Source organism: Peromyscus eremicus, chromosome 23, assembly GCF_949786415.1.
Source record: "Peromyscus eremicus chromosome 23, PerEre_H2_v1, whole genome shotgun sequence".
Taxonomy (NCBI): Eukaryota; Metazoa; Chordata; class Mammalia; order Rodentia; family Cricetidae; genus Peromyscus; species Peromyscus eremicus.
In genome coordinates this window covers 5,052,437-5,064,066 of record NC_081438.1, presented here as the reverse complement: position 1 = coordinate 5,064,066, position 11,630 = coordinate 5,052,437, and the positions used below count along the sequence as shown (strand labels likewise).

General features: G+C 50.9%; 1 protein-coding gene across 1 annotated transcript; it reads left to right on the top strand.

The window, feature by feature from the left end:
- The first annotated feature begins 2,371 nt into the window (after positions 1-2,371).
- Unc119b (unc-119 lipid binding chaperone B) lies at positions 2,372-11,537 on the top strand. Its single transcript, XM_059249214.1, has 5 exons — positions 2,372-2,646; positions 5,568-5,681; positions 8,594-8,705; positions 8,830-9,002; positions 10,544-11,537. Exons 1-5 carry the CDS (start codon positions 2,403-2,405, stop codon positions 10,654-10,656), a joined length of 756 nt encoding a protein of 251 aa, XP_059105197.1. The 5' UTR covers positions 2,372-2,402; the 3' UTR covers positions 10,657-11,537.
- The last annotated feature ends 93 nt before the right edge of the window (positions 11,538-11,630 follow it).

Genomic DNA, 11,630 nt, shown 5'->3' with positions numbered 1-11,630 from the left:
CACACATTCCTATACTTTTCAGTGTGAACAAATGGGACTCTGTGCCTTGCTTACTGGCATGTATGAGTCTTTGTGATGTTGGAGACTAGTGCATATAGATCAAGTACATTCCTTCACAGAGCTATATGAAATTTACTATAAGTTGTCCATGTTACAAATGGTCCTGCAGTAAGCATCTTTGTGCTTACGTAGAGGCTAAATTCTCAGGTGTGGAATTACAGATGGAGCTAATACATTCGTCAGGATCCCTAGAAAGAAAAAAAGAAAAAAACAAGAACTAGAGTCTAGATAATTCTAGTGTTAGTGTCCTGAGTGGGTTTCTGGGAAATGACAGCATACTAAACTACCTTCTTGGCAAATCAAAATCAAATAGCATATTAGAATTCTGGAAAATGTTCAGAAGCCACGACCCTGAGATTAAGAGTCTCATGCTCTACCGACTGAGTGCTTTAAGAAAGAGTTGTTTCAGGGCTGGAGAGATGGATCAGTGGTTAAGAGCACTGGCTGTTCTTCCAGATGGACCCGGGTTCAATTCCCAGGAACCACATGGTGGCTCACAACCACCTATAATAGGACCCTATCCCCTCTTCTGGCATACAGCAGTACATGCAGACAGAACACTCATATACATAAAACAGATAAATAAGTAAATCTTTAAGAGTTGTTTCTAAAGGAAAGACTTTGAATTCTCTTTGCACATGAAGATCTCTCTGAACAAGGCTTGGTGAGCACCACTGGATGGCAAGATGGTATTTCAAAAGAACTTGGCGCCGGGCGGTGGTGGCGCACGCCTTTAATCCCAGCACTCGGGAGGCAGAGCCAGGCGGATCTCTGTGAGTTCGAGGCCAGCCTGGGCTACCAAGTGAGTCCCAGGAAAGGCGCAAAGCTACACAGAGAAACCCTGTCTCGAAAAACCAAAAAAAAAAAAAAAAAAAAAAAAAAAAAGAACTTGGCAGCTGGGATAGGATCAGGTAAGATTTCTGTCCAGGAACAATGCAAGGCCCAAACCTTTCGTGTCTGGTGCGATGGTTCCAGTAAGACCTGGCGTAAGCTATGTCTGGAGGCTGACAGTCAGCAGGAGGCTTGGATTTCACACTAGCCTAACATCGGACCAGAGAGGACCAGGCCTGCATGCAGACCCAAGTTCAATTCTCTGAACACACTTAAAAGTGGGGGGAGGGGAGAAGGGACTCCACAGAATTGTCCTTTAATGTCTACATTCACATCTGTGACATGCTTGTACATGTGCATGCGTGCACTTGCACACACGCGCTCGCACACACATACACACACACACACACACACACACACACACACACACACACGCAGGACCCCGAGAGGAGCCACTGTGGTAGAAGAGCATAGCTTTTCCCCGAACCTGCTTGGCACCACTGTCCACTGTCACCTCTGTGAAACCTTCCGTGACTTCTCATACCCTTGCTAAACCTCTTAACAGGAGTGAGCAGAGTCAGTCTGTCTGCTCCTTCCCACTAACCCACCTCTCAGGAAGGGTCACAGAAGAACCTGTGGACTCGAGTCTTCCCTGGCGAAGAGGGAGCTCCTCCGTGGAAGGTTCCAGAGAACTACGATGGATTTCTCTCAGTCAACTCTATCTGAACAACGAGGCAGATCCACTTACTGCCCTCTTATTTCCTGAAGCTCACACAGGCCAGTGTCTTAGCCCAGTGGCTGACACAGCAGGGACCTAGCACTAGCAATCTACTTTTTTAAATTTAAATTTTATTTTATAGGTATTAGTGTTCTGCCTGAGAGGGTGTCAAATCCTCTGGAACGGGAATTACATCTGTGTTGTGAACTGACATGTGGGTACTGGGAATCGAACCTGAATGCTCTGAAAGAGCAGCCAGCCCTCTTAACTGCTGAGCCAGCCTCCAGAGACAGCAATCTAACTGAGAAGTTTATCTCTGCACAGCCAGCAGCAGCTTGAACTTACAGTCTAGTAACATTTTCTCAGAATGTCTGTCCACACTTTGTATTACAGTCCATTTGACTAAGTATATTTTTTTAACCTTTATTTTTATTTACTTACTTTATAAGAATATATTTACCCAGCACTTGGGAGGCAGAGGCAGGTGGATCTCAGTGAGTTTGAGGCCAGCCTGGTCTACAAAGTGAGATCCAGGACAGCCAGGGCTGTTACACAGAGAAACCCTGTCTCGAAAAAATACAACAACAAAAAAGAATGTATTTAAAATATCAAGGGGACTTGGTAGTGTGAAGGTCCTCGGGTCTCAGCCCAGCCCTGTCACACCTGATTGGACCAAAGTTGGACCCGGTAGCGGCTCTCCGCAGGCCCCGCCCCCAGGCCCCGCCTCCAGGCCCCGCCCCCGCTCTCCATAGTTACGGCGCCGTGAGGCGGCGGCCATCTTGGCGGTGGAGCGATGAGCGGGTCGAATCCGAAGGCTGCGACCGCGGCGCCGGCGGCCGGGCCCGGCGGGCTGGTGCCCGGCAAGGAGGAGAAGAAGAAGGCGGGCGGCGGCGTCCTGAACCGGCTCAAGTCGCGGCGGCAGGCGACCCCACACACGGCCGACGATGGCACCGGGGCCGCGGTTACGGAGCAGGAGCTGCTGGCGCTGGACACGATCCGCCCCGAGCACGTCCTGCGCCTCAACCGGGTCACCGAGAGTGAGTGGCGGGCGGGCGGCCGGGCGGCCGGGCCGGGCCGTGTGCTGGCGCCGGGGGTGGGCCGCTCGGGCCGGCCAGGCCGTGCTTCTGTCGGCCCCTTCCCCGGGCACGGCGGGCAAGGGCTTCCAGAGGCCAGCGGTGCCCGGGCCTGCCCCGGGCCTGCCCGCCTGGGACCCCAGCCCTTAGCCAGGCCCCTGGCCAGCCTGCTCATCCTCCTCCTCCCCGAGCTTCCGCAGCCCTCGGGCCCAGAGCCCCTACCTGCTGATCCCGCCTCGCCCTCCCTCGCAGGGCTCGGGCTCCTGACAGCCCCTCCCCCACTCGGCCCTGCCCGGTCCCCTCCGGGGTGGGGAGCCCGGCGGTGCCCCTTTGTGTCCAGGTGGGCTTGTGCTTGCCTCCAACACGTGGCCGTCGCCTTTCTTGCAGACTTAGAAAGCTGTGCCACACACACACAAAAGTTTTAAGAGTTTCAGTGTAGGCACGAGCTGGCACGCGGATCTTGCTCTTGACAATTTTTTTCCCCCCAGTGAATTTATAGTTGTGTCAGGGTTTCAGAAGTGTGATTTTTTTTTTTATTTTTTGCATAAAAAGCCACCTTCCTGTCTTTGTAAGGTGTAAGGAAGGGTGGGAAGAAAGACGTGTCTGTTCCCTGATAACTCTCTGTCTTTTGGAAACGGCCAAGTACGGCCTTGACCTGATACCCTTTTCCTTGCTATTATTTCCCCCCCAGGAGTTTGCAGTCACCTGGTTATCTTTGGCTTGTCCTCCTTATCTCTCCTGCCCTTGAGACTTCTTAACCCCACTTCCCTGAATCCAGAGTGTCCACCCCAGTGCTTCACGCAGCCCAAGGCTGTGAGGTGCAGTTCAGGTTGTTGGTGGTAGCTCTGGCGACTGGGAAATGTGAGGGAAAGTGGCTGCTACTGGTTCAGCCTGTGCAGAAGGAGAGCTCTATCTCCTGAAATAGTTTTGACTGGATTTTGGATGTTTTGATGGCCCAGTTTCCCAACGCCGGGGTGGAACTCTTGTTTGCCTGCCTGAATGCAACTTTAGATAGTCGGACAGTGAAAAGCTGTTTCAGTTCTCGGGTTTCACTTGGGGATTTGAAAGTACAGAAATGGTTAGCACCTGACCGCTAACATCCTGCCGGCCCTGCCGGCTCCTGCCATCAAGAGTGAGTTAGGACATCAAATGCCTGGCCCTGTAGACATAGTAACAGCACTCAGGCCTCCACTGAAGGCTTTGCCCATCTCTGCAAGTCCTTAGAGAAAGCCACTGACAGAGAGAGCTTAGTGACCTTTGGATTTTGTCACTCTTAAACTCTTCTGGGCTGTGAGTTATTTAATGAATGCCTCCTAAGACTCAGGGCCCACGCCACAGGGTTTTGGAGTTAGAGCAGCTCTCAAGTTAACCATCTCACTGGAGCCCGACCGACTTGTAAAACACGGAACAGCTAACACAAACAAGCATGCTCAGATAGCCCGGCAGGAGCTGGAGAAGAGACTGTGGAGAGTCAGGCAGACAAGGCAACAGCATTTCTGTGCTGTGCAGTCTTGACTAGCTTTTCGGGTTGTTGAAGGTGCTGTTTGGCCTAGCATTCTCACTGGCCCTTTCTCCTGCTGCCCTGTTAATGTATGCATGCTTTTGTGCAGCCCACAAACTCCGAATGGCTTTAACCTTTTAAGTGGTTGAAGTAGATGTTAAACTCTTGTTACAGGTGGTCATTAAACTTGGCTTCTGTGTGCACCCACGGTTCCTTTTCGCTCATTCGCTTCCGGCCCGTAGACCTTTGGGTACCCTGAGAGTTGAGGAGTTATGCCATATACTGTATGGCTGAGTTAGTTGTAACCAAGCCTTTTCCAGAAGTTTGTTGGCAAACAACCCCTATATTACTTGTCAGTATGTATTAAATAGGTTTTAATCTTTATTCTTTGACAATGTCATACATGTATATAATGTATCTCTGAGCCATCTTGCTCTGCATCTTTTCCTTTTTGTTCTTGAATTTTCTAATTTTGATAATACAAGAGTGTGTTTGGGGGCTGAGGAGATGGCTTCATGGTTAAGAGCACTGGCTGCTCTCCCAGAGGACCCGGGCTCCATTACCAGCACCCACATGATGGCTCACAACTACCTAAAACTCCAGTCCTAGGGGATATGACATCTTCTTCTGGCCTCTGCAGACACTGTACCCATGAGATGCACCCATACACATTGTGGTGGTTTGAATAAGAACGGCCCCCATAGGCTCATGTATTTGAATACTTGGTCACCAGGGAGTGGTGTTGTTTGAAAGGATCAGAAGAGTTAGGAGGTGTGGTCCATTTGGAGGTGTCACTGGGGTGGCCTTGGAGGTTTCAAAAAGCTCACAGAAGGCCCGGCATTGTCTGCTGCCTACAGATCAGGATGTAGCCTTTGCTCAGGTGGCGTGTGTGCTGGCAAGCTCCTACCATGATGCTAACAGACTAAGTCTCTGGAACTAAGCAAACTCCTGGCTAATGCTTTCTTTCCTCACAGCGATACAACAGTGACCAAGACACACAGAAAGTAAGACTAAAGGTCAAACAAAGTTTAAGAGAAATGGTTTGGACCTTGAGAGATGACTTAGTGGTTGAAAGCACTTAGCCGGGGGACCTGGGTTTAGTTCCCAGCACATCTGGCATCTTACAACTGCCAGGAGCTGTGATTCCCGGGGATCTGATGCCCTGTGCTGACCCCTTCCAACACAGATGTGGTGCTAACACGCAGACAAAACACCATACATAGAAAATAAAACTAAATCTTAGAAAATGAAAAGCAAAGAGAATGTTTGGGGGAACATTTTCAGTGAGTTGCATCAGAGAAGAACACATTTGCTTCAAAACCAGGGAATGAAATAGATGGTAATTTGGGGAGATTACTTAATAGTATTGGTCTCTCCTTTTCAGATTATTTATGTAAACCTGAAGACAATGTCTACAGTATTGATTTTACCCGCTTCAAAATCCGAGACCTGGAGACGGGGACGGTGCTCTTCGAGATTGCCAAACCTTGCATCTCAGGTAGGCCTGGGTATTGTGGGGGTCACCCACCACTCGGGAGGAAAGGTCTTTGGAAAGCTCAGTGTGTGTGTGCCAGCAACACGTGTGTTTCTGGATTCCACTGTGTCCCGATTCCGTGGCTGAGATCACTTCCTGTGGCCCCGCCTGCCAGGCACACTAGTTTGGAGCTTTGTTAAAAGGCTGATTTGTGTTTTGTTTTGTTTTTTAATTTTTATTTATTTCTTGTGTGTATGCATAAATGTGTGGCGGCTACATGTGCCAGTGTGTACACATGGAGGCCAGAGGATAACTTTTCGCAGTTTATGTGGAGTCCAGGGGTTGGATTCAGGGTGCCATGATTGTGTGGCAGGCTCCTTTACACCTGAGCTATCTCACTGGACTGGTTTTGTTTTTGGGGACAGGTTCTTGTGTAGCCCAGGTTGGCCTAGAACTTGCTGGGTAGCTGAGGGTGCCATGTGCTAGGATTACAGGCTCATGGCATCACAACCAGCCTAGGAAGCAGACATTTATTGTGTGGTGGCACTATCCAGGTTCTTCAGCACATTGCCTGTGTAATCATGACACTGTGAGTCACTCGGCCACTTTTTCCTGAGAGGGAGCTGAGACCCAGAACTGACACGTGACACTTCTCTAAGACCCTGCTTGTTCCGTGAGTCACATTGCCTACGGTGGCCGGATCGACCCCTGCAGCCCGACCAACGATACTGAGGAAAGCTCTTGCTTGTCTTTAAATACTGCCTTAGGCTTCCTACCAAGTCCTGCCTTAGTGCTGTCGTTTTTGTTTTTTCTTTAGAAAGTTTAAAAAAATCGAATGTGTGCCACAGTGTATGTCCATCAGGGGTTTGTGCGCATGAGTACAGTTCCCTCTGGAAACCAGAAGAGGGCGCTGGATCCCCTAGAACTGTAGGTACAGCAGCTGTACGAATTGGGGGGCTGGGTTCCTGGGAACTAAACTTGAGTCCTCTTCACACTAAGTGTTCTAACTGCTGAGCCAGCTTCCCAGCTCCGTGGGGTTTTGTTTTTGTTTTTGTTTTTAATAAATAAAAGATGATTCTTAAGTACACAACAGATTTCAAGACAACATTTCTTTCTGGTTGTGGGTGACAAAAGAGGAATCCAAGAGTCTAGTCACCAGGGTCCTCTGAGGTGCAAGAACTCCTTACTCCTTCACCTTTGCTCTGTTGTGTGTTTGTATTTTTTGGTTTGGTTTTGAGACATAATCTCATGTAGCTAGAGCTACCTCAAGTTCACTGGTGAGATGAAGGTGACCTTGAGCTGTCTCCTTCCTGCACCTCCACATCTCCGGGTTGGGGTCACAGTGGAGACTTTTGTTCTGGTTTTAACTGTTGCCGTGTATATGAGTATGGGTGTGTGTGTGTGTGTGTGTGTGTGTGTGTGTGTGTGTGTGGTGGAGGAGCAGAAATCAGGAGGAGGTCAGAGGACCATTATGAGAGTTGGTTCTCTCCTCCTGCTGTGGGTCATGGTGATGGAGCTCAGGTCTCCATGTACTTTACTGGTGAGCCATCTTCTTGGCCCCTCTCCTGTGGTTTATAATTTATTTTGCAAAGTTATTCTCATTGGATTTGCTACTCAGCATAAGCCTGCACCTCCGGGAAGGAAGGTGTCGGGGTCCCGGGAAATCAACTTTCCCGAGCTGGGGCTGTCTCTCAGTAGAGTACTTGGTCACGGGGAGGCCCCAGCTTGGTCTCCAGACTGAGGCAGACAGACAGACAGACAGACAACCCTAGGAAAGTCTTAAATTGATTATGAGCCGTGGCGCAGCCTTGCCTTGTGTTTCCCCGTCATACTCCAGTCCTGACCAAGGCACTGTAAACCTGCTGCGGATGCTGCCGCAGGGTCCGGACCTCCATCCTTCCCAGCTCTGCCTTTACAGCTCCTTTGACTCTGCAGGTGCTCACGTCCTCCTGCAAGGCCTGTTCTCGTGAGTGGAAATCACACCAGCGGATCCAGGGCCCTTAGCCATTAGGTGTGAGCCCCAAATCGGGGTAGTTTCCCAGTGCGCCTGGGCCGTCCCAGGCAGAGATGTTTGTGTTCAAGGTGCCCATGGGCTCGGGCAGGAGAAAATTCCCTTTGTGTCCACATTAAAACCGTTAAGATCGGCCGGGCGGTGGTGGCGCACGCCTTTAATCCCAGCACTCGGGAGGCAGAGCCAGGCAGATCTCTGTGAGTTCGAGGCCAGCCTGGATACCAAGTGAGTTCCAGGAAAGGTGCAAAGCTACACAGAGAAACCCTGTCTCGAAAAACAAAAAAAAACAACAACAACAAAAAAACAAACGTTAAGATCTTTTCTCTGGACTCACGGTAGGCTAGAGCAGAGGCAAGCATTGACCCCATGCCGGTCCACATGCTGTCCTGGCCAGTCTGTTTCCACCCTTTTCTAGGTAGTCAGAGAATTAGACCTGGAAAGGCCTGGAATAGATAGGAGTGCCTCAAGGCTGTAGGTCAGTGTCTTTATTAAAATCACGAGTGTTGAAGGGACATGGGGACCTGTGACCTTACTCTCTGGTTAGTGGTCAGAGCAGACCTAGTCTGTGTGATGGGTCATGTCAGAGACTTTGTGTCCAGCTTGTGTTTCTGGCTTCACCCAGGACATGCCCCCTGCCCGAATGGTATAAGGCATTTGGCAGTGTTTAAGAACAGACTCTAGGCAGGTGGACTGCACTCAGAACTTGCTGCCTTCGTTAACTGTGCAGGAATATCAGGCAAGACAGCCGTTTGATCTCGCTTTCTTGTCTGTGAAATAGAAACAAGTAAGTCCTCCCTGCAGGGTGGCTGTGAAGCCTGGTGGCTGGTGCACGGCAAATGGGGCTGTTGTAACTAGCACGAGCCTGTTAGTCGGCCGTTGTGCCGTGTGGTTGGTGGCATGCTAAGGCAAGGCTATGTTCTTTCAGACCAAGACCAGGATGCAGAGGAGGAGAGTGTCGATGTGGATATCAGCGTAGGGCGTTTCGTCCGCTATCAGTTCACACCAGCCTTTCTGCGCCTCCGGACAGTCGGTGCCACGTGAGTGCTACTGGTTTAGGGCAGAACACTGTGCTTGTTCTGGGGAAGATCGTGCTCAGTGGGGTTGAGGGTGGCTTCAGAGGAAGGAGGAAGCGAAGTCAGGCTAATAGAGATTTGTTTACAGGGTAGAGTTCACAGTGGGGGACAGACCTGTGTCCAACTTCCGGATGATTGAGCGCCACTACTTCCGGGAGCGTTTGCTGAAAAACTTTGACTTTGATTTCGGCTTCTGCATCCCCAGCAGTAGAAACACGTGTGAACATATCTACGAGTTCCCGCAGCTCTCTGAGGATGTCAGTATGTACTCCCCCTCCTCCCCGGTGCTGTCGATGCTGAGGTCCGTGGGGAGCGAACCTGGAGACCCGCCCGGCCCGGCCGCCTCCTTTCGCAGAAGAGGAAGGTGGTGACTTGGTGTCACCTGACCTGAGTCTTAGGTTTCGTGCCCTGACTGCTTCTGTGGGACCCAGGCAGCCCTGGGCCCTGAGTAGAGAAGACAGCCTCCTCCTCTCTCTGCTCACGGTCCACTGTGTTGTCCTCACTTCCTCTGCACCTTTTCTCTCAGAGTCTCAGGTCCTTCATACTGTGGAGTGGGCCCTTCACTCACAGGACAACACTACCCAGGCGAAAGTCTGCTGAGATGTGGGCGGGGCTTTGTGACATCTCACTTGGGCTTGAGTTGGCCTGGAATATGCAGAAACTTGCAAGACTAGATTAACCTGTGAAGCCAAATAGGCCAAAGGGTTTGGAGGTCAGTCTGAATGTAAACCGAATTGCTTTGGCCAGGATGAACTCAGAGATCTTAAGATCTGACACCTTCTAAGACCTGCGATGCCTTTCCCTGGGGTCTGGAGATGCACATGCCTATGAAATCAGAACTGACAGGAGGTGACTAGTGCAATTACCTTCCAGTGTGGAAAGAGGTCAGGGCAAGTATTCAGACAGACAGGCAGACAGACAGACAGAGGCTTCAGTTCTAGGCCTCTGTCTGGGTCTCACAGGTACATAAATTCCAGAGCCCTCTCTAGAGAATGCTTCCCCATTATTTCTCTGGATGTATACCTAGGATTCCTTCAGCTTTCAGGGAGCATAAAAAATAGGAGACTTGAGAGATGAGTAAGAGCACTGGCTGTTCTTCCAGAGGACCTGGGTTCAATTTCCAGTACATACAAGGCAGCGCTGGTCTCTAACTCCAGTTCCAGGCATCTGATGCCCTCTGCTGGCCTCTGCAAGTATAGCACACATGTGGTGCCCAGACATACATCAGGCAAAAAAACCCCACTCACATAAAATAAATAAATTTCTAAAAATTAACAAAACAAAAACCAAGTAATTTGGGCATTGTGGCGTCTCCCTTTATCCCCAGCTCTTGAGATGGCAGAGGTAGGCAGAACTCTGTGAGTTCAAGGCTGGACAGAGCGTTACAGTGATCTCCTGTCTCCACAAACAAAACAACCCAAAGAAGGTAGAGAGAGGCCTGACCAGGGGTTTTACTGGGAGGTGGGCAGCAGGCCAGAAGCCAGGGCTGGCTAGGCCAGCCAGAGCACCAAGGGAGTAGGTGGCTGTGACAGGGAGAGTCTGTTCCCTGGGATACTAGCGGAAGAATCAGGTTAGGGATGACTAAAGAGTGGATGGCGTTTTTGTACTGAAGTGGACCTCATGTTCACGTGGAGCCCTCCCGTCTCCCTGGCTTCTTTTGTTTTACCACATTACTGGAGGTAGCGGAGTCAAACTTTCCAAAGTGCTGATTTATCAGTTTTGGAAGGATACTGAGGTTTTTTCTACCTAGTTGTGGGACAGATTCACAGTCTCTGCTTTTCTTCCCTTCCCCCGACCTGCAGTTCGTCTGATGATCGAAAACCCGTATGAGACCCGCTCGGATAGCTTCTACTTTGTTGACAACAAGCTGATAATGCACAACAAGGCTGACTACGCCTATAATGGAGGCCAGTGACTGCCGCAGGAGCGGCTAGGGAAGGTCCTTTGCTGCCACCACGAGTCACATGGGGGAATTGCAGCCACTGCTTGTCAACACCCATTGAACCTGGTCCAGGAAGCTGCGGCTGGGGTGGCAGTTTGTGCTCCACGGAGGTGCCGGCCAGCAGTTTCTTTTCCCGGTATTTTTCCCCTGCCCCCTAGTTCTCAGAGGTATTATAGTGAAGTAAAAGATTAGGGTAAGGTTCCTGGGGTCCAGATAAAAACGTTTCTCTCTGTGTAGTCTTAGCTATGCACTGGTTATCCCGACAGGCCTGACTGTCCAGGCACAGCTGTGTCAGTGAGAAGGCTCAGGCTGGGCCACCCTCGGCCTACCAGTCATTCTGCAGCTTCCTGGGTGCCGTGGGCAGCTGAGAGCAGCTCGCTCGCTCGCTTCCTCCTTCACCACGGTGTTGCGTTGGCACAGTCTGAGGCCGATGGGAGGAGACTCGAAAAGACAGGGAGGGCGGAGCCCGGGGCTGAGGCACCGGGATGGAGGTGATGTCAGACTGAAAGACAAGATTTTGAGGATGCTACTTAACTGCCTTGGGGACCCACAGCCAGTCCTAGGGGAGACCGTGGCCTGAGCCTGGTGGTGCTTTTCTGTTCTTACTTTGGAGGCCACATGGGGGCGCTCTGCTCCCCTGGCCTTGACTTTTCCTGCAGCAGACCTCCTTGGTTTTGTTCCTGGAACGTCGTGTCTTGAGTTCAGCGCAGGGTGACGTGCTTTGGGCTCTTTAGTCTGACTGCTTTGGGGAGTTCTTACACCGTGTCCGTCCTAGCACCTGAGATACGGGTGGATCTCTGACGGAGCTGACCTGGCTCATGGCAGGAGAGGTATAGTTACAGCCTGGCTGCTGCCGAGAGCGAGCTGACTGTGTTTACATAGCGAGCCGGAAGATGGGCCTAGGTCGGGATTCGCCCCTGGAACTCTGGGTCTCCTGCTTAGGAATG

What these genes read in the sequence shown, in the direction of transcription:
- Unc119b (XM_059249214.1), top strand. Translation starts at nt 2,403, where the DNA reads ATGAGCGGGTCGAATCCGAAGGCTGCGACCGCGGCGCCGGCGGCCGGG. An exon ending in CTCCGGACAGTCGGTGCCAC is followed by an intron (nt 8,706 to 8,829) that starts GTGAGTGCTACT and finishes ATTTGTTTACAG; the next exon opens with GGTAGAGTTCACAGTGGGGG. An exon ending in GCAGCTCTCTGAGGATGTCA is followed by an intron (nt 9,003 to 10,543) that starts GTATGTACTCCC and finishes CCCGACCTGCAG; the next exon opens with TTCGTCTGATGATCGAAAAC.